Source organism: Beta vulgaris, chromosome 2 (assembly GCF_026745355.1).
Source record: "Beta vulgaris subsp. vulgaris cultivar EL10 chromosome 2, EL10.2, whole genome shotgun sequence".
NCBI classification, from domain to species: domain Eukaryota; kingdom Viridiplantae; phylum Streptophyta; class Magnoliopsida; order Caryophyllales; family Amaranthaceae; genus Beta; species Beta vulgaris.
This window is the reverse complement of record NC_079203.1, coordinates 51,294,716-51,317,239: the sequence shown is the minus strand read 5'-3', so window position 1 is coordinate 51,317,239 and position 22,524 is coordinate 51,294,716. Positions and strand designations below refer to the sequence as shown.

At 36.8% G+C, this 22,524-nt stretch overlaps 2 protein-coding genes across 5 annotated transcripts; one reads left to right on the top strand and one right to left on the bottom strand.

The window, feature by feature from the left end:
• Window positions 1-323: 323 nt before the first annotated feature.
• Window positions 324-6,658, bottom strand: LOC104907005 (E3 ubiquitin-protein ligase At3g02290). 2 transcript variants are annotated; one of them, XM_010695851.4, is made up of 5 exons: window positions 6,404-6,658; window positions 5,200-5,568; window positions 2,064-2,487; window positions 1,756-1,865; window positions 324-917 (listed from the first exon to the last, which is right to left on the bottom strand). In XM_010695851.4, the coding sequence occupies exons 2-5, from the start codon at window positions 5,341-5,343 to the stop codon at window positions 891-893; spliced, it is 705 nt and encodes a 234-aa protein (XP_010694153.2). In that variant the 5' UTR covers window positions 5,344-5,568; window positions 6,404-6,658; the 3' UTR covers window positions 324-890. The 2 variants fall into 2 exon arrangements, with proteins under 2 accessions (XP_010694153.2, XP_048495400.1); XM_048639443.2 differs by lacking the exon at window positions 6,404-6,658 and adding an exon at window positions 5,659-6,125.
• A 4,192-nt stretch (window positions 6,659-10,850) lies between these two features.
• On the top strand, window positions 10,851-21,983 carry LOC104907011 (AUGMIN subunit 5). Of its 3 annotated transcripts, none has more exons than XM_010695865.4 (10): window positions 10,851-11,781; window positions 13,610-14,152; window positions 14,414-14,555; window positions 14,802-14,975; window positions 15,377-15,586; window positions 16,996-17,181; window positions 18,062-18,221; window positions 18,659-18,839; window positions 19,513-19,645; window positions 21,400-21,983. In XM_010695865.4, the coding sequence occupies exons 1-10, from the start codon at window positions 11,306-11,308 to the stop codon at window positions 21,526-21,528; spliced, it is 2,334 nt and encodes a 777-aa protein (XP_010694167.2). In that variant the 5' UTR covers window positions 10,851-11,305; the 3' UTR covers window positions 21,529-21,983. The 3 variants fall into 3 exon arrangements, with proteins under 3 accessions (XP_010694167.2, XP_048495399.1, XP_010694163.2); XM_048639442.2 differs by having other exon boundaries at window positions 18,620-18,839; XM_010695861.4 differs by having other exon boundaries at window positions 10,852-11,781; window positions 18,653-18,839.
• The last annotated feature ends 541 nt before the right edge of the window (window positions 21,984-22,524 follow it).

Sequence of the window (22,524 nt, the reverse complement as noted above, 5' to 3'; positions counted from 1 at the left end):
TGCATCTACCAATTTTGTTTCTGATACAATTCATCAGCAATACCCCCACATAAGCTCATTTCATATCAGAGTACAGAGGCTAGAGGGTGGATACTTGAACGCAGACAATTTCTGCCACGATATAATAACATGACAGAAACCGATACGGACCCAATTTCATCAATCGCCATAAACCGTTAACTTACAGACCCAATTTCATCAATCGCCATAATATATAAACACAACTTCAAATCATAATATATAATACACAGTTACACAAACGAAAGTTAAGTGGGTTAATAACAATGTAGAATAGATTGGAGCTAGAGAAGCATCATTGCATTAGTGGTGATCGAGTGCATAAAATCAGTGGCTCAAAGTCATATACATTGAGTTCTGAACGATAATGCATAACCAAAAGTGGAAAAATTTACAAGCAACTAGCCAATATATTCAGTTCATAAGATCCCCCAACCATAGCTTTCATTTCTCTAAGATGATATATAATTATACCCAGAATTGAGTATCAAACAAGCCAAAAGAAGAAAGGCAAGATACTCTTTGATAATGTACCTGTTGTTACTACTATGCAGGACCTTTTTGGGTCTTTTATGTACTTGACAGGCGAGGTGATACAAACAACTCAATCCTGCAATATTCACAACGACTATACAGTTTTTAGGCTTTCCTCTATGAGTTTGAGAAAACACCAAACGGCTTGGCAGAGAACAAGCGGGTGAAAGACAATAACACCCTGCTGTAAAGAAATGTTTTCCCTTAGTTGGGAACCATAGATGAAGGTTTATATGATATTGCACCCCTTTATTCTCCACCAAACCATTAGGTGTTTAGTGTTTTTCTTCCTCTATATTTCTGCCTTCATATGCTCCTTTGCATGAGACAGGTCTAAGTCAAGGAGATTCGTCAAACGCCATCACCTGCAGAAATCAAGGAAGATGAGTGACTAAAATGAACTTTTAGTCCTTCACAATTAATAAGAATCACAAATAGGTTAAGATACTATTTTAAATTGATCCAATATGATTCAACTGCAAGAAATGTATCAACGGTTGGATCTATTTAAAAATTAAAACATATCGGAAAGAAGCAAAATAGTGACAAAAAAACACACATTGTGAGTATAAGAATCGTCAACAATTTAGCAAATTATCAAATCAAACGAGTGACACTAGGTCTACAACGCTAGGAAGTTCATCACAGATGACGGTGTAAGTTCAACTGAAATAAAATAAAAATATTTCCAACTACAATCCAGTGAACCACCCTCACCCCAACCTATTTAACAGAAATAGGTAAGTTGATACTTCTACATCCACAAAAACAAAAGGTTAGCAAAGATTCGTGTTTTTTCAGCATAATAAAGAGCCTCATAAAGATCTAATTATTTCTAACTAGTAACTACTCCTCATCCCATGTCCAAAAGCTTCCATACAAGGTCTACACTTGTTTAACCATTTAGGATAGGACTTCTTCAAGTAACGGTTTTAATTCAATACGTTCTGTAGCTCCTACTCAATCTTGATGAGGTCGGTAGCTGCTACCAACCCGTAGTGACTTGAGGTCCTTAAATTAAAGGAAATGAATAAGCAAAAAAGTTTCTTACCAAATCTTACACATACAGACACAGCAAGCGCACAGGCACGGAGAGAGAGAGAGAGAGAGAGAGGCCATCAGTGTCTCTCCAACACATGGAAAAGTCAATGTTGACCACGAAATATGAAAAATGCAGGAGAATTTTCAGAGAAGAGAAAGTACCTTGCCACAGACTGGGCAGTTCTCACTTCGTTCCATCCACTCATAAATGCAACCCAGATGAAAATGATGAGAGCATTTAGTCACTATCTTTGGATTCTCTTCAGTGTATTCTGCATCAACATGATAAAACTACTATCAAGACTCTGGGGATACAAAAGAGGTATATCAATTGTGGAAGGAAAGCTATAAAATCAGATACACAAGCGTAGAAAGAAGACGATAAACAGCTAAGCAATGATGGACAACTAATAGCCTGTAACTGGATTACCTAGCACAGAATCAAAGGAGGATGAATGGATATAAGTTACCTTCAAGACAAGTTGGACAAACATCTTCATCCTCAGACGAGGAATAAAAGTATCCCATTACTGCTGTTGATTTAGCTGATGAAAGCTTTACAGATGATTTACGACACTCTTTTGCGCCATCTTCACAAGTTGACTCATCCCATTTGTCCCCTGTACTTAAAGGGTCAGAATCACCATCAATATCACTTCTCCTCAAAGGTTCTGATTCATCATGTGAATGACTACACCCCTTTTCACGTCTTGAAAACAGTCCATCCCGTTGCATGCGAAAATATCTAGGATCTGCATCATAAGGCAATGGCCTTGGAGGAGACCGGTACATATCAGCAAGAGAGTTGTCTGTTGACACCACAGAAGTCAAAGATGCCCCTTGGATGGATGAAGGTAAGGATTGAACTTCCCCCCTTCGAAATAATGAAGAATACTACAGACACAATAAGATGAAACAATCACTTAACTGAAGCCAGGAACCAGAAGTAAGCTATGTCTTGTGCATATGCTGATCAAAATGTTCAAAACCCCATCAAACAGGAAATGTAAAGCGTCTAATCAGTTATTCAGACATCTAAAAACAACCCCCTTGCTAGATTTATGCAAATTCATTCCTCCCTTTCCCTCTCAAGCTATCTAGGAGGAAAGAGAGTTAAGTTGCAAGTTACTCCCTACTTCAAGAAAGAGCAAACAGACACACATAACCAACATACACAAACACGGGTACGGCGAAGCCAAATTGTCAAAAGCTGAGTTCGAGCATCACATGGTCATCAGACCACCAACTTCACCATACTTGGGTATGATATATCCTGTTAATATGTTTCATCACTCTCCCAAATCTTTCAACACATTTCAACTGCAGTCTTCAGTAGTCCCATTCATACTTACTATTTCTCGTTACTATCATACATCTCCTCCCAACCACACTGGTCCAAGAATGATAAATGTTTGAATCTTACAAAGAAACTGTCAATTCAACTTACATTTGTCCCCTCGGACATACTAGTCTCCTCTAAATAACGTGAGTTCAACAAATCAGTAAAAATTATTGCTATAGTTCCTACAATATATATAAGAGGCAAAAGGAGAGCGGAGGACAATCAAATTGGTAGAACCTTAAATACAGCATTCAAAATCAAGACCTGCAACTGCAAGTAAGTCACAAGGAAGCTCCATGCAGAATTGATACACCATTATGTCAATATGTATATTGTTGCAGGGCATAACTTCCGAAAGTCTCCTTTTCCATATATGTGTTCCCCAATTTGGTTCTAAGTTCTAACTGATCCTCCCCCCACCACTCGACAAGAAATTTCAATTCCTTCGCTACTGTTCTAGTGAAGGACCAGAAAAAAGAATATAGAATACAATGAAGAACAACTCAGACATCAATATCACAAACCCAACCCAAACAAACGCATCCAACCATCACTACCTAGAACCACCGTCAAAGGTGGCTGACAGCAGTTACATCACAGGAAGGAAATATGGAAACTGAACCCACAATGCAGTGAACGGTTCCCAGTAGCCCCTCCATTTTTAGGTTTCTTCCACTTCCCCTGCTTTCCCACTTCAGCACACAAGTTAGGAGCCACAAAAGAACTTTCGGATGAACTTATGTAGGTTTGGTTGTTTGGAAGTAATCGTCAGACATGGATCTCCCAGCTCCAAAGATGATAATTGGGAAGAGGAGGGAGATAGTATGCTGAATTACAGCCCTTACTTAACCAGCATACACACACACACACACACACAGGGGGACCCTTGATTATTTTTATTGGCGCCTACCCTTGTGTTGGATGAGGAGGCCAACCTTTTGGAGAAGGGTGGCATAGGTACAGCAAAGGGAGAGCAGGAGTAGATGTGATCATGGAGATGCAGCAAGGAGTGATGGTATGCAAGGAAGGTGGCTGAGGAGTGGGGGAGGAAGCTCAGGCAAGGCCTAAGGGACACTAAACCTTTTTGAACCAGATAAAATAGAACTTTGAGAGAATCATAAAGCCTTGTTCCCTTTCGAACCAAAGTACCAAACACCCCCCGGGGGGGGGGGGGTTAACTCCTTTTGTTTTTCGTCTCTAGGTTGATTCCTCTCCTTATTTCTCTTGTCACTGCGAAACAGCCCTTTAATAACTTATACTGCTTCGAGACTCTTGGATTATTCGCAGGACAATCTCTCAACCTCATAACAGAAAAAGAAGTTAGTGATACTTTTTTGCATGCTCCCCTAAGAGATAAGAATAGAAACAACTACCAGCAGGACATCTCATTAGTCTGTTCAGCATGTGAGCTTTGATGCAGCCAGTAAAAGATGCACGAATACCTTGTTGCTCATTTTGAGTACCACTTGAAATCCAGAGTGCAACCTACATCTATGATTTAGCTGCTTATATGATTAGAGAATGATACATGGGACAATAAATACACCTGAAATTTCATCCAAGCCTGTGAATCTAAGAAAGCTCTGACATATTGACCCCAAGATTTCACAGCAGAAAAGCAGCATGTCACCATATGATATTACGACAAGCTGACAGCCAAAACTACAACCAAATGGTGTGGAAAATATGAATTCTGCCAACCATTTACAAAAGCAAAAATAATACAAAGACAATTTTTCCACACCATGACGAAAGAATGAAATTTTATTCATGGATTTCAAGCAAGCTAAGACCTTCCTAAAAACCATTCCTTCCATCCCATAAAGAGATAAATTTCCAAAGACAAAACAAACTGCACAAGAAAATAACACCAATAAAACAGTTTGACACTTTAACCCTCCTATTCTAGTTTGAAAACACATACACAAAAAAAAGTCTTGAGAAAACATAATATAACCTAATGAAAACACCACATCCAAATATGAAATGAATGCAACAAATTACATATCATAGCAGAGGTCTAGTAAAGCCCATAGCGCACCATCACACAGAGAACTTCCACTGTCAATGACAGGTCTTCAGTCATCCCACTTTTCTAAATCCCCATTTTGTCAAAGTATGAATGAGGGGTAACTTGCATAAGCAGCTAATACACGTAACCCATTTTCCATCTAAGAAACAGGTACTATTAGAACCAGACCCTTATAACAATGAACAAAGAGGAAACAAGTAAACAACGGACAAACAACAAATCATCAACATACCATATGAAAGAAATTCTGGAGGAAACAACTGAGACAAATACAGTTCCTATAAATGGAACTGTTTCTGTTCACATAATCTTCTATATCCTCCACGCGCAAGCAAGAACAGATAGCACCCATGATTGCAGCCGACGTCTCACTCATACACCCAAAAGTTGCAGCACTAACCCCACAACTTCATTGACAATTATCAAAACTGCTACCTACATGCATATCTCAGAAGGATTTTAACCTCCTGTAGCAGTTTAGGAATGAAACTGGCAGCAGCGAACGAGAGAGGAGGCTCAGTCCGTAGAAGTTCACTACCTCCACGAACTAGTACCCTCTCTCCTTGCAATCGTCGAGAAGCGAAATACTGAATTCCTTAACCTGAAAAGAACACCAATTCTAAACATACTGAAATTGCCAAATACACATCACCAGAACTGATTCATAATATAGGGATTAAAATGACATTACTCATAAAGCAATCAAATCTCATTGCTTTCTGATCAATCAATCTTCACCGACAGAATTCCAACTGACTTTCATTTTCCTTAACTACTGACAAAGGAGGAACTGGCCAAACTTGCATGAATTTTCAACTAACTAGAAATTGCTGACTCAAAAAGTTAGTCAATGCAGAAGAAACTAACTAGATGAATAAAATTGTTCAGACTTCTTCTTCAAAGAAAGAAGTCAATTAACTTGATACAATTAAAATATACAAGTAATGATATTCTGATCTTCTTACAAGTTACACCAAACTCTCTTCAAATTCATCAGAACAAACACGATTAAAAAACTTCAACTTTTTTCATTCAGATAAAGTAATAGTTCCCAAAACTTCATAATATATATTAAAAAAAAAAACATAATTAAACATCATTCACAGAGAAATAATCCACAAAGCTCACCCACAAAATTAGCAAAAATTAGTAGTAATGGGGTATCCCACAACTCATAAAACTCCAAAAAATTAGAAGATTAAAAAAAAAAATAGAAGGAAAAAAAAAGGGGGAAAGTGAAAAAATTACAAGCTTCGAAATTGAGCAACATAAACAAACGATCCATCAACAAACAACAACAAACAACAACAAAAAAAACGAAATTGAAGATACCCATTACATATAATCATGCAAATATATGATCACCAACTTAAATATATGAAAAAAGCAGCAAATAATCTCAAATTAATCAAATTATCAATTAAAAAAGGTGGTACCTTGAAAGATGGAGCAAAGATATTATACCCGGTAATATTTAGAGGAGAAAAGGGTCAATAAATCTAGAAATTGATAGTCATAAAAACAAGAAGATTCCTAATTAGGAAGGATAAAAAAGAGGGTTAGAGATTTTGCGGAGATAAAATAGGGGAAAATTCTGGGAAATTGAAAAGAAAAAAAATTGGGTTTTTATTTTAGCGCAAAATAAAAGCGACCTCCAAAAGTGGTGGGTGGATGGAAGAAAGAAGACGCACTGACTAACTTTATTATAAGGGGGGTTTATATTATTAACTTGTGTTATTATTATTATTATTGTGTTTGTTGTTATGAGATTTTATTTAATAATGTGTCACATCCTTTGTCGGATGAAAAAATATACTATAGTTTCTTTATAATAATGTTAATACTGTTGTTGTGCTAATGACTGCCCAATAAAGAAATTTCTACAATGTGTTTGATTTAATGAGTGGAAAAATAGGGGAAGGTGGTGAATAGAATGGGTAAAGGTGGATATGTTTGGTTGATCTTGTTGTTTCATTCTCTTTTTGTTAATGGTTTTTAGTTCAAATTTAATGTGTTTGGATGAGCACAATAGTAAGGTTTTAGTGTGATGTATGGTTATTACCTTAATTTTTTAAGGAAAAATTGATTTAAACAGTCTTAATTTTAGGCGTTTCGACAAATACAGTTTTAATTTTTATTTTTTAATGTTCAGTCCTGACTAGACTTGGATATGGGCCGGGTCGGACCTGCTCAGGTGCTCAGGCCGTTGGCTTGTGGAAATAACGGGTCGGGCCCAAGCCTGTGAGTGGCGGGCCTAAATTCTCAGATTTTGTCCGCAGTCCGGCCCAGACTCGTGCCTCCTATGGCACTGGCCCCTGTTTTTTGTTGTATTTTTTACTTTTTGACAGTTTTAGGTTAAAAACAAAGGAAATGGGAGTTCGGTCAACGGGCCATCTAGACGGGTTCGTGCCGGCGCGGGCCTGAAATAAAATTTCTTGATCGTGACAGTCCCACGGCCCACGTAGCGGACACCAGGTCGGCCCGCGTGTTGGCCCGGCCCATGCCCACCTCTAGCCTTAACTTTTGGGGATACTTTACACAAACAATTCTTATGAATTACAACTTCCCTTCTAACTACCAAATAATTTAGTCTATTTCCTAGGAATTTCATAAAGGAATTAATTTCTCACAACTCGTAAATTCCTATGTGAATTTAATTTCTATTGCAACCAAACAAGCACTTATTTTTTTTGTTATATCTGCTTTTGCACGGTTTTTATGGTGTTATAATAAATATTTCTTATTTCATCTAAGTAAAAATTATACAATTGGTTATTATAATTTACATATTGAGATGAATCTAACAATACCACACATGACTATATTTTTACCTATAAATAAAAATCAAAATAATCAGCCATACTCCAAAATATATATTGTAGCAAGTAAATAAAGACGGTGGGGTATAAATTTGACGTGTAAAATTGATGTTGATATTTTGTTTGGTTAGTATCGACACCAACAAGAGTGCAAAGAAAGCATGATATAAAAAATGGATAAAAAAAGTATTAATATTAGACACATGAAACTAACTCAATGTAACTAAAAATTTGCAATAAAGAGTCAAATTTTCTACTACTACTTTTTTTTTTAAAATAAAAATGATAAGAAGAAATCCTTTAGATTGTCCTCGTCAATTGCCCCATTCAAAGGCCCATTACAAGTCAAACACCCTCAAACCCCCCTTCTTTCCTTAAATTCCAAGCAACTGTTACTTATCTCAATTATTGCAAATACCGAAACAAATTGCTCAATTTTAAGAATCAATAAAAAATAGTGAAATCCCATTTGAATCATTATTTTTTCAAAAAAATCACATTAGTTGAAACAACTTTGAGGAGAATTATCGATGTGTTTAAGAAGGGTGGAATATAATATTTGTTTTTGTTATATAAATTCATGACTTTTAGAATTATATATTTAACACAAATTGTCATGATTTATTAAAAGCTTTTATGTTAGTTTGTGGATTGTCTTTGATTTGTGGGAATTTGCTCAAATCAACTATCAAAAGTGTTAAATATTGTACGTTAGTTATGAACGTAATATGTGTGTGTTTGTCACACAATAATAGATAATTTGAATATTAATTTAATTAATACATATAATGCGGCATAAAATGAGAAATAATTGAATTAATGGGTTCGATATATATGGTATCAAATTAATCATATCTACGAAAAGTGTAGATTTAAATAATTTGCTAGGTACAACATCAAAAATAAATAATGTCCTATTATGAGTACATGGTAATACGATATACACACAAATTATAAAAAAACAATAATAAGTCATTGGATTGAGTGATAATTTGAATTGTCACATGCCTATTTGTTTAAAAAATTGTTGAAGAGATATGAAGTATAAGTGTTTTATCTATACATATCATAGAGTAAGAGAAGCACTACTTATATATAGCTTCGATAGTTGAGCCCTGGCTCTTAATACATTAATGCAGTGTTTTAGCTCCCCGGTCTTATGCTACAATTGTTTAACTTTAGTAAGTGTCTAAGAGGTTAATATAAACGAATGTGTGAATAGTTATATTGCATCAGGAGGTGTCACGTAACTAATACTTTAGTGTTACATATCACAATGTATTTTTAATATAGAAACATCAAACATAAGCATCAGATATTTGCTACCTTAACATTTAAAGTCTTGCAATAGGTCATCAACAATCTAATCCCCATAACAATATAATGGGATAATCTATTTCAAACCTAATTACCTATGTTGGTTGTTCACAACTTTTACTTATACTACTGGATAATTGAACAAAATATAGCTAATGCTAATCGAAAGAGTGAATATATGCATTAAGACTTTGTTTTGTTAAACGTATTTTAACTTAGTCTAGAAAAAATTATTTAAGATAAGATAATATAAAATAAATTTGGATAAGATTAGGAATGTAAATGAGACGAGACAAGTCTCGAACAACTCGAGACCGATTCATTAAAAAATCGATCTAAGCGAGCTCGAACAGGACTCGAGTTCGATTTGAGGTGTTGGCGAGTCGAGTTGAGCAACTCGATACTCGACTCAAAGACTCGTGAGATGTTTCAATACCCAATATCATTACAAAGTACCTAAATTTCACATATCCTGCCTTAGTAATGCCTTTAACATGAGACACTTGCAAACTATTCAATATCTACTCGATTAAAACCCGATTTGGTCAAAGTTCGACTTGAATTGCTAAACAAGTCGAGTTGAGCTAGCGCAAACTCAAACTCAAACTCGACTCGTATCATTTACATCCTTGATAAGATATAATAAGATATGATAAGTTAAAGCAAGTTTAATAAATTCGATTAACTATGTTAGATAACACAATAAACTATAATATAAGTTCATATAAGAAACAATAAGATAAGTTCAAATAAATAAACACAAGATAAGTTGAAAATAAGTTGAATCAAACAGAGCGATAATTGGGGTTAATTTGGAATTAAGTTGATATTTTATGAACAAGGGAAATTTGTTAACTCATGCAACACAATCAAAAAGAGTTGGAGACAGTTTCAATATCTCACACATGGGTTACTAATTAAAGCATCTAGCTTACAAGCAAGTTAGCTTAGATAACTTGTCATTTCATTTTTTCGATTGAATAAAAAAGGAGGATTATTAGTTATAAAAGCCACCAGATATAACATCCATAAAACTTGATACCTCTATCAACCCACATTTTAATACTAATTTCAGAAGACAAATAAGAATCGAGGCAGCGACAAACTCTTTAGTCGACAAGAAAATCGTGCTATGAAATACTTCATTTGTTTCTTTTTACTTGCTACCATTTGACTTCCAAACTTGCCAACGCATAACTTTAACCATTAATATTTTTAATTACTGATAATTTAAATTTATAAAAATTAGATATCCAGAAAATATACATCAAAACGAATCTAGCAAGATCTCACCAAAGATACGAGGCTATGTATTATTTAATCCTTAACGGCCCGTTTGGTAGTTGGTCATAAATGGTGGTAATGGGAATGAATTTGTGTGTAAATTTGTGAAAAATATCATTGTCCATTTCCATGGTAATGCTAATTTATCATAAAGTGTCCACTTTCCTTCTTGAATTTTCATTCCCATCCAATACCACCTTGTAGGGTGGTAATGAGTGGTAATGAAAATTGCTTCCCTTTGGAGACAAAAACACAAGTTTTGGGATGAGATTGCTTGCCCATGGAGAAAAAATATCTCCCCATGGAGATTTTAAGGGTGCTTCACTAATAAAATTACACTTAAAATTCATTCCCATTACCGCAAATTATTAACGACTACCAAACGGGCCGTAATAGCCTAACAATCATCAAAGAAGCAATTCACTCTCTATGTATTTAACAACTTTTGGTTGAATAGCCTAAGCCTTACTCGAGCACTATCATCAAAGAAGCAAAGAAAGCAAAGAAGAAAGAAGACCTTTTACCGAAAAGCGGGACCTTCCATTTCAAAAAAAATTACACCATTTTTCACTTCAATTTCGTTAGACTTTCATCCATCTCTGAAAACTCACAACAATACGCACACAAAAAATTCACTCTCTCACTCTCTCTCATCTCATACACTATCATTCAAATTCACAATCACTTGTAAATTGCTTATTTTACGCAACTTCATCGTTTCTTACAAAATTTCTCCGATTAAACTTTCACATTCATCAGATCTGTTCTAGGGTTTTAGCGTTACTTTTAGTATTTTTATTCATCCTCTTTTGTTAAATTCGAATCACATGTATTTACGATCTTAAATTAATTCGATGATTTGGTCGGTGATTTTGAAATCCTAGGGTTTTAGGTTACGCATATTTAATTTTGGGGGAAATGCAGAGCTCAACGAGCTCAGCAATGGCGGCTCAACCTGAAGCGATATTGGAATGGCTACAGAAGGAGATGGGATACAGGCCTGTAGGCCCATACACGGGTACAAGTAGGGCTGGGGTGGGCCCATCGGTTGATGCAATTAGGAGGGTTTGTAGAGGGAATATGATTCCAGTGTGGAATTTCTTGCTTCAGAGGGTGAAGTCGGAGAAGACGGCGGAGACGATACGGAGGAACATATTAGTACATGGAGGTGGTGATGGTGGTGGTGGTGGAAAGGGGAAGGAGGTTGGGAAGAGGAGAGAGAAAGAGAGAGGGAAATCCGAGGCGTTGCAGGAGAGAGAGGTGGCTGAGAGGGAGGTTGAGAGGTTGAGGCAGACTCTTAGGAGGCAGAGGAAAGAGCTTAAGGCGAAAATGTTGGAGGTTTCGAGGGAGGAGGCCGAAAGGAAGCGTATGCTTGATGATCGTGCTAATCTCAGGTTTAGCTTGCCTTTTATTTGCAGATTATTGTACTGGTGTTATTTATGCAATGTATGTTGTTTTTTTTGTTACTTGTTGGACTTGACACTGATGGTATGATGTAGGGTTCTTGTGTTCTTATGTTTTCAAGCTTGTTGAAGTTATTGGTTTTGATACAATGCTATAGTTTTACATGTTGACAATGACTTTGTATTAAAATGTAGAAGTTCACAAAATGAACTTCAGGATAGTGTTTATTTTTTGGAATATTTTTTAGAATTATCATTGAAGCTATTGATTTTGATGCTATGTTTAATTTGGAGAAAATGCAGTTTGGAAATTAGTTTTTACTGTTATGGATTGTGATGATTCCTAAATATTGTCTGTTTCCTAGTAGTAGTTATGAATCATACATAAATAACTCATGATACCCCCATTTTGGATGAATGAGGATGAGAGAGTTGGAAGGGCACAACTTTGGTCAAGGTTATTTTAGTATAACCATAGTATATCCTTAAAATAGGTGAGTTGGAGGGAGTGGTATAGACTTGTGTAGCTTTGACGTGGTGGGGAGAAGAGCATTTTTTATTTATTAGGGGGAGCGGGAATTGCTGTAATTATGTACTTGGACTTAGGTTGGATGGTTGGAACTTAAAAGGTCACATCGCTGTTTAGGTTGAACACTGTCTAGTTCTCTATGCATTGTGAATTGAATATGAAATTTGAGGTTTGAGAGTTGATCTTTGGTTCTTTGGATGGGAGTGGACAGATTGAGAGCAATTACCCTAGCCTTGTCCATCCCAGGAGCGTGTTAGAGGTGTTGGGTTACATTATATATGGTACTATAGAGTCCAGCAACCTAGTTGCATTGTATGAACGTGGCCTTCCTTGTTCAAAAGTGTTGCTTATGAATTTTTAGGACGAGGGATGCATGTAATAAAGGACTTCTAGAGACTTTTTTTTTGGGCAAGAGTCCATATTGGATTGGTATTATTCACTGAGAAGTAAATGACTACAAAATTACTCAAAATCGACTGCAAATCTCATACTTTGACAGTAATATTTTGAAAAGATTCGGGTTGACCAATAAATAGCCACATCACCCTGAGGGATTACCAAGTTGGATTATTGTAGCCTGTGTTCTCTAGAATATAATTTACAAATTGGATACATGCATGCTTTCTTTCTAAAATAGAATTTACAAATAGTAGACATGTCATTGCGATCATTATACATTCTAGCTGCTTGCTAGCATTGCTGTCCTAAAAGCTTGTCAGTTAATGAGTTATCAGACATGTAACAACGGTTACATTTGGAGTTGTCTAGAATGAGCAATTGTATTGCTACTTACCGTTTTGTTCACTTGTACTCGGATAATGGCTAGGAAGCCCACAGAACTACCTTGAGGCATATCTAGTTGAATATTTTTACTGTAAGACTTAAGAGTGGTGTAATTTGAGACAAGGTGACTCTGATAGGATGTATAGTGACTGTTACGATTGTTCTTTAAATGCAAGGGTGACTTTTAGAGCAATATTGAGTGATATTTAATGAGAAATGTGGTGTCCTTGAAGTCATATTTACTCTCTTACGGGTTATCTTTTTGTATCCATCTCTCCTCAAATTTGCTCAATGGAAATAGTCAGATTTACTGTGATTGTCCTGTTGAGTTACCAAATTTCTTTGTGATTATGGATATAGCAAAGTATATAGGGAGAACCACACATATCTACTAAAGTGAGGAGTGGGCCTTTTTAAAATGTTAATACTATATGGAAAACAGTGGGTAGTTTTTCGGTTCTTCTGAAACCTCAGTGTTGTATTGATGATCTGTAACTAATAATGCAGGCATAAACAGGTTATGTTGGAGACATATGATCAGCAATCTGATGATGCTGCCAAAATTTTTGCTGAATATCATAAACGTCTTCGTTATTACGTCAGTCAGGCTAGGAATTCTCAGAGGTCCAGTGTTGATCTCTCTACTGAAGTGGCTAGTACTATGCATGCGAGCAGCGAAAAAGAGGCTGTGTACCCTAATGTCAAGGGAGCCAAAGCTGCTGAAGATGTCATTCTTATTGAAACGACTCGCGAAAGGAATATTAGAAAAGCCTGTGAGTTTCTTGCATTACATACACTTGATAGAATACGCGGCTCTTTTCCAGCTTTTGAAGGGAGTGGGGTGCACTCAAATCCACAGTTAGAAGCTGCTAAGTTGGGCTATGATTTTGGCGGGGAAATACCTGAAGAAGTTAATACTGTTGTTGCGAATTGCCTGAAAAGTCCACCTTTGTTACTTCAAGCTATCACTGCATATACTCAGCGGTTGAAGACACTGATTACTAGAGAAATAGAGAAAGTTGATGTTAGAGCAGATGCTGAAGCACTCAGGTCCTTGTTATGTTGCCTTGGTGGCATTTGTTTTCCATTCCTATACATTACTGAATATTTTGACTGGAGAGTTATGTTACTACTATTGTCTTGCAATCCTCACATTTGCTTTCATGGAATGACCTGTTTGTCTGATGCCTTGGATGCAAAAGTTTTCTGAAGGCATCAGATATCTACATGAACATGGAAGTGTAGATGTGAGTTCAAAGAGACAGAAATATCTTTCACTAGTCTTATTGCAGATTTCATCCTATCTATCAGGTACAAGTATGAGAACAACCGAGTAATGGACGCTTCTTCGCCAGATGCGCCATCGCCATTAGATTATCAACTTTATGGTAACGGAAAGATAGGGGAAGATTTACCTTCAAAAGGAAGTGAAAATCAGCTTCTTGAAAGACAGGTTTGATTCTACTTCTACTTATGAACGTGTTTATGCTTATATCATTATTGGCACCTGGAGTATCGTTTTGTTCTTGTTAATTAAATTTGTCAGTCACTCTGTTTCTTTGGCAGTGTCAAAAGTATGTAAAAATTTGATTCTCTTATTGTTTATATATTAGTTGATGACTCGTTGTATTATAATCAAGTCTACGCTTTGATTTTGCAAGCTGGTTTATTGATGTTTCTCTCTCTATCGTTGTTGCAGAAAGCTCATGTTCAACAATTTGTGGCTACAGAGGATGCTCTTAATAAGGCTGCAGAAGCTCGAAGCATGTCTCAGAAGCTTCTAATGCGTCTGCATGGAAGTGGAGATGTTAGTTCTCAGTTGCCAAATGTTGGAGGAACGTCACAGAATGTTGGAAGTCTTAGGCAATTTCAGGTAATAAACTTAGTTGGGACTTGGGAGGTTGTGATGCAGGATTCAAAAAGTCCATTTAAATCCATCAATTTGGTTGATTAGCATATCAAGATTGCTTCATACTTTCTATTTTACATTTAGTTTAGACTTGGTGCGTGTGGATTGAAATTTCCTTGAACCTTTATATGTGCACTAATTTTTGAGCCGTTATCTTCTCAAAAATCTACCTTCTGTTTCTGTTGGCCTCTTTCTCAGTCTGCTTTATTAAAGTACTTATTTTGGGCTGTGAGACTAAAGCTATGCGAACAAACTAGAATAAAATTGTCACTCTTGGCTTTATAGGTTCCCTGCAGAATAAATTTTGTAAGCTTTTGACTATATTGGGTGTACACTAACTGTTTCCTTCTCTTTTGGTGATTTAGTTAGAAGTATGGGTGAAGGAGAGAGAAGCTGCTGGATTGAGGGCAAGTATAAACACATTAATGTCTGAGGTGCAGCGGTTGAATAAGTTGTGTGCTGAGAGGAAGGAAGCTGAAGATTCTTTGAAAAAGAAATGGAAAAAGATTGAGGAGTTTGATTCTCGGAGATCTGAACTTGAATCCATATACACTGCTCTACTTGACGCTAACAAGGTAAGGGCTTGAGCTGAAATCTCCTTTGAATTCCCAACTTTATTATTGAAACTCAAAGGCTTTTTAAATTGATGTGTAGCAAATTTGTCATTTTATGCCCTTTATTTGTACGGACCTAGATGTAAGTCTAATGAAACTGTGAATTAACTTTTCTTTGCTTGAATACTTATTAGCGCTGTTGTTGTGAACTCTGCTCTTTATGAGATTTAAAAGTTAGTTTCCTGTTGCCGTTGTATCTCCCTTTTCCTCTCTCTTTCCTTCCAGTTTGTTACAAAGCATCAAACACAAACATCCCAGTGCAGTCAAGGCACAACAAGTTTCAAATGTATTCATTCTTATATTACTGATATAAAATCTAGAAAGCTCGTTCTTGATATCATCTACATGTCAGAAGTTGCTGGTCCTATTGGCAATTTGATCCAGACGCTGCTGTGTATGTCTTTCTATTAGGAATTAGGACATCTTGGACGGCTCCCGACACTTTCTTTTCTTTTACCTTTTCTAAAGGTTTCTTAATTCTTAACTCTTGGCCTTAGCCTACAAGTCTTGTAAATTTTAATGCATAAACCATGAATCTTAGCTCCCATCTGACAGTGACGGCTATGACATTTCCTTTTCCTTTTCTCTTGCTGGTTTGGTTGTTCCTGCAGCCTCATCTTGTTATGTTCATATCTTGAAAGCTGTAAACAATATGTGCTGGCAGTTGTGACCATAAACTTTTGCTGTATAAATACTCCTTCCGTCTTTAAATAATGGGCTACATTTGATCAAGGGTCATGTTTAAGGAACTAAATTAAAAAATATGGTAACTGTACCTCTCTGTGTAAGAAGATATTGTTTGTGCCATTGCCTGAAGGTAGTCGTTCCTTCAAGTTCATAGTTAAGGTTAAAGCTAACAGATATATGAAAGCTACTAATTTAGAAAATGGCCCATTCTTTGAGTACCATATAATTACTTTCTGTTGTAATTTTATTTTTCCACTTTCTCTTCTGTGAGATTCCAACACCTTTAACATTCTTCAATGCCTTTTGAAATTTACATAGAAATATTTATTGTTTGGATAATTATGGGATTTAAATGATTGCATCACCTAAGTCACAGTACGAGAAAGGAAACGGGGACACAATTCACTGCCTAGTTATGTAGTAATACCATTTACATGTACCAATTTGCCTTTTCCGGATCGCAGGTTCCTGGGGTTTTAACGAGTTAGGTAACTTTACATAAATACTACAGCTGAAGTTCTATGGACTTTGCTGTCAGCTCTCTATACTTGGTAGATCTGTTGGCAAATTTATATACCATGGTCTGTGTTTACCTATATGGCTCTTTTCTCAAGCAAACTCAGTTCTTTATCGACAGATGACTTTTTCTTACCCTTATTGTGATCTTGTTCTGTGTTTTTCAGGCTGCTGCTTCATTTTGGAGTCAACAGCCCTTGCTTGCTCGTGAATTTGCGTCAAGTACTATCATCCCAGCTTCTACAATTGTGATCGAGTTATCCAATAGTGCGAAGGATCTAATTGAAAATGAAGTTTCATCTTTTCTGCAAAGTCCTGATAATAGTCTTTACATGCTGCCAGCAAGCCCACAGGTACTAACTTAAGCTATTATAAAAAATACTTCATTAACTATAATCTTTGTTTATACATGCGTCAGGGATGTTCTCATAAGATACCAAAAATGCCTCCTCCTTGCAGCTTAGTTTTTTTCTTTTTTTAACTTTTATCAGCGATCATGGCAATGAGGCACATTGGTTAGCTCTTGTGTGAAAATGTTTGAAATTGTCTATTTTGGGAGTATGAGCTACCACAAGAGAAAGGGATGGGAATTGAACTTAGTTTTCTTCCTAACATTATCCTCTTTTGTTTATACTTCAGCCCGTCTATTATGAGGCTATTTTAATTTCCCCTCTCCTTCCCCTTTTTTTGGCACCGGGGGGGTGGGGTGTGGGGAGAGAGGAGGGTACACAGATGGCAGCTCCATGGTTCTCGGATAGGGCCATAGGGGTTGATCTAGGATTAATGGAGCTATTTTGACTGGTATCATCACATCATGACTGATAAATTCTTGCACAACAATGGTGTTCACGAAGAGTTTTTCTGCACTTATGCTATTTTGCAATATTCTCTCTACTGTCTACAGTCTACACTCCTGGTCATAGCTCATATGTCATCATAATTGTAGTTTAGCACTGGCATTGCTTTAGCAGCTCTACCGGGCTACTTATATTTGTGTTTATGACCATTCCTGTCTGTCGTACCTCTCGATGCTTTGCAAATTGTTGATTTTACATTCGGCATCATAATTTTCTTATCGAAATGACTTTCTTTGGCTATTTGATGAGCTACAAAAACAAGAGACAAAGAAAATGTAGAAATTGGTCGAGAATTAACTATAATTCTGGGCTTTTCTTAGTGATGTGGCAATTGAATCTCCTGGAAGGGTTAGTCTCTGACATATTTTTTTGTCAGGCTCTCTTGGAGTCCATGGGTGCTAGTGGGTCCACCGGACCTGAGGCCCTTGCTGCTGTAGAGAAAAGTGCTGCTCTGTTGACTGCAAGAGCTGGCGCAAGGGATCCATCTGCAATTCCTTCCATCTGTCGCATATCTGCTGCTCTTCATTTCCCTTCTGGTAAGTTTCCACCATATAATACCTGTCATAAAGGGATTAGAAGGAAAAGTAGAAAGAAAACGAGGAAATTTTTTGACTGTAAATTATAAAGTATGGTGGTTGTGACCGTTCAATTATGAACTCTTTCTTGGGGCCAACTATTCCTATTAGATACTAATGTCTATGGAGCATGCCTGATGCCTGAGTACCCATTTCACATGAGTCTTGTTTATATATTTTCCTTTACTTGAGCTCAGAAAGTCCAGTAATTGGTGATGTGAGTTATGTGCAAATCTCCAGTTGTATATCCTGTATTAAGGTTTTATGGTTGTGTAATTGAAAAGGTTGATCGAACCATCTTTACTGTGGGGAATTTTTTATCACTTTCAATTAGCACTTTAAATCCCCTTTTTCTCTAGGCTATGTAGTGAATAAATCACTTTGTGGTGAAGGATCAGATGATGGTTTGGCGTCAGTTCTAAAAGCGATGGAGTTTGCTTTGAAACTACGGGGTTCTGAGGCCTGTGTTCTGGAGGACTTGGCAAAAGCGATCAATTTGGTTCATAGTCGGAGAGACCTTGTCGAAAGTGGCCGTACAGTGTTAAACCATGCTCACCATGCACAGCAGGATTATGAAAGGTAACATAAACTCCTTTTCTAATTTCACACTTGTATTATCTGATCTCTGCTGGATATGTTTGTGCACCAGTGTGTTACTTCACCAGAGCTTCCTATCGAATGTCGTGGTTTATTTTTTTCTGACGGGATTATATACCTTTGATGTTGTGCAATGCTTACAATCCTTCCTTCTTGTTCTTGGTGGTTTCGAGTTCATATAATTTTCTCAAAGATCAAGCTAGTAGACTATTGGATTATTTCTTTTATACTACCTCTGTTTTTTTTAGTTTACCCACTTTCCTTTTTGGGTGTCCCTTAGTAGTTTACCCACTTCTTTGTTTTCTTTTTCCTGTTTTTGGAGTTGTCTCACCAATTGTTTATTATTATCTTGACTTTCGCACTCTACCTCTCTTGGCCCACAACCATTAACTTCAATATTATATGCCAATCAATTAATACTTTTTCTTTTCATTACCTAACACACCTATTTCTCGTAGAACTCCGGGCCCAAAGAAATGGGTAAACTAATAAAAACCGGAGGGAGTATGTTGCAATCACATGGTGGATTGTCAAGCTATTGTTAAATTCGATGATGTGATTTGACGTGTGTCTCCTGTGGCCACTGTGGCCTTTGACCTGATGACCGAGGGCATGTATGAATAAAAAATTAATGATTTTCAACTGAATTTGGCAGAACTACAAGGTACTGTCTTTCATTGGCCTCTGAACAAGAGAGAACTGTGGTTGAAGAATGGATACCTGAGCTCAGAAATGCTGTAATAAATGCTCAGAAGAGCTTGGAAGATTGCAAATATGTCAGGGGGTTGGTAAGTATTGCTGTGTATTAAGTACAAGTCATTTGCTATTGTGTGTCTGCATGTAATAAGAGCTTAAAATACATCCTCCACGAACGAATTGAAGCCACACTTCACTTGTGTGGTGTTGTCAAGGGGTTCTTCTTGAACCTCATGCCATGTAGAAAGGTGGCATTGTTTTAGATGGATTATGAAGTTGCTTGTTTAGGTTGGTTAATATGGTAATGGTTGTTTCCTTCATAGAGTTGGTTTTATTGGCATTAGCTCTTACAGGATGAAATGTATGGTAGGTTTGTTTAACATGCTTATATTAATTTTTCTTTGAAACTTCCTTTTGTCAGTAGATGGAATTTGACAATGGGACTTCTCTATAAGAAATACTCCCTCTGTTCTTTTTGATGGTTATACTTTCCATTTATATTTGTTCCTTTGTGATGGTTAAGGTTTTCTAATTTTTGGCAACGTTATTTTCTATCGATGTTACTTTCTAATTTTTTTTCGTAATTTATCCACACAACACTACCTCTCTCCTCCACCTTTTCTTTTTTCACTTCACCCCCACACAACACTACATCTCTCCTCTTCGCCTTAATACCTATCTCTACAAACCATCAAGGAGTAGTTCATAAATAAGTGGAGGACAGTGATGTCTGCTGTTGGAATGGCCCAAAAGTGAAAGTTTGACACGGTTTGGGAGATATTTTAGTTTTTTCTATCTTTCTGGCCGGGCCTTCTAATTCCATCAGCATAAATATTTTTCATTATTGGAAGAAGGATTCTACTCATTTAATCAATAAAGGAGGGCGGGCTGGGGAGTTTTTGGGGGGGGGGGGGGAGATGGGGTGTCCAAGCTGCGCTGCCTTAAGTACTTCACCCAACAATGATTTGGATGCGAGATAAGGTCAATTTTGTTTGATTACTTGCCTTCTTTTTGTTTTTTTCTTTGTTTTTTTTGGGGGGAGGGGCGGGGGCGGGGGTTTGATTTTCTAGATGATCCTCTTTTTCCTTCGCAGATGACAGTCTTAATTGCATCTCTGTTTGCATATTACTATCATTTCCATGGATTTGCTGTCTCTTTACAAGAGGTTCTTATATATACAAGAGCATCTGAGTAGTAAATTAGGGAGGAATGAGTTATTTGGACAGAAAATCCAAGATTTACATAGGAATCATAGGAGAGCTCTTTTACTTCCCACCAAAAATACTATATGCCATTTAGGGGTGATAATGACTCAAGTTGAGCTCAAGCTTCAGGTGACTTGGCTCGGCTCTTGACGCTTACTTCCTGGTCTGACGTGAGTCTTAAGCAGTGAAGCTTGTTTGAGTTCAAAAGGTCAGCTTCAAGAATCGCAACGGAAGCAAATTTTCTATTAGTATAACATCCCTATATCTATGTTTTTGCTAATTTTGTGATAGCATTCTGAGGATTGCATGTATAGTGCATATAGTGTTAATCTAAAATCCAATTTTTTGCTTTGTTGAAATAAATGGCTGGTAAGAATCAAGCTTATCAAGTTGAGCTTAGCTCTGCGCTGCTTATTAATATTTTGACCTTCTCAAGCACCTCATGAGCTAGGCAATCTCGTCATTGCCCCTAATTTTACTAATGAAAATTAGAAATAGCTGGTAATATGCAAATTGCTTGTTATGGAAAGATGTCATTTGCTTGATGAATGGTCTGTACTTCCAACCCATGCTTGGCTGGTCTGTATTGACAGCTTCTCACTTCATGTTTTAACCTCTTCCTTTTTAATGTTACCCTGCAGCTTGATGAATGGTGGGAGCAACCAGCATCAACTGTTGTTGACTGGGTTGCAGTTGATGGTCAAAATGTTGGTGCTTGGCTCAATCGCGTCAAGCAGCTTCTTGCCTTTTATGACAAGGAACTATTATAAGTGCCTATGGAGCGTTCTCACTGGACAAATATCATTATTTTCTCCATCAACCACTGGCAATTCTCACGTTTTGGCCTAGAGGTTGCTTGGAGCCTTAAAATCAGGCTTAGTGCAACTTTGCAAGTATTACAGTTTCTAGGCTCATGGAGGCAATGGAAGAAGATCATCTCATTACTAATAGGAGGTACAGGACATTTTTCCCACCTAAGCTCCCCAGACCCCTCCTTTCTACTCCTTCCCACTCCTCTTTTTGTACAGCATCTTATCCTCTTGTATAAATTTTGTATCCGTTTTTGCACCGGGTTTGCATGCCACTAGAAGGGCAGTGTATTATTCAAGTTTCACCTGATTTCTCCATTTTAAGAGAGCAGTGTCGTGTGATTTATTAATGTAAAGAATTGTACTTGTAGACCTCATTTTTATTCTAATGCTAATGGAATGTCATTCTTTTTGTACTTCTTTGTTCTGACAAGTTTCATAACTTTTTATCTCTCCGTATATTATACAGAATTATAACTCAATTGCAAAATTTCCTGTTCATCTGCCAAATGTGTTTAGTAAGCTATTTTCAGTTAACATTACTACTGAAGAAATCATATGATGAGCACCTCATCATTCATTGTTCACTTGAGGAAGTTACAGGTGCTGCTTTGCGAGGAACATAGCACTAGCAGAGCCCAGGTGTTATCAGCTTGCGAGCTTTTCATAATCAGGTAAATTTCTAACTTGTTTTTTTCGTTTCGCTACAGATTACCCCCAGAAATCTCTAGTTTTAGTAAGACTGGGGTGCAATGATTGCCTGTATAATATTAAATAGATTGATAGACTTTAGTGTCCTATTCTTTCACAAGAACAACATAACATTGTAGTTTATCTGGACAAATATGTAACAAAGTCCGGATATGAACAAGACAACAGTATTTGTGTTAGAATGAAGGTTGGAATGTCAAATTACTATAGTAATTTTGAGATTGGAGGGTTTTGTTTTTAGTATAA

Coding starts and splice junctions, on each gene's coding strand:
- LOC104907005 (XM_010695851.4), bottom strand. CDS start 5,343: ATGAGTGAGACGTCGGCTGCAATCATGGGTGCTATCTGTTCTTGCTTG. Junction 2,488..5,199: donor TCCAGAATTTCTTTCATATG/GTATGTTGATGA, acceptor TTGTGTCTGTAG/TATTCTTCATTATTTCGAAG. Junction 918..1,755: donor ACTGCCCAGTCTGTGGCAAG/GTACTTTCTCTT, acceptor TGATTTCTGCAG/GTGATGGCGTTTGACGAATC.
- LOC104907011 (XM_048639442.2), top strand. CDS start 11,306: ATGCAGAGCTCAACGAGCTCAGCAATGGCGGCTCAACCTGAAGCGATA. Junction 14,556..14,801: donor ATCAGCTTCTTGAAAGACAG/GTTTGATTCTAC, acceptor TCGTTGTTGCAG/AAAGCTCATGTTCAACAATT. Junction 15,587..16,995: donor CTCTACTTGACGCTAACAAG/GTAAGGGCTTGA, acceptor TGTGTTTTTCAG/GCTGCTGCTTCATTTTGGAG.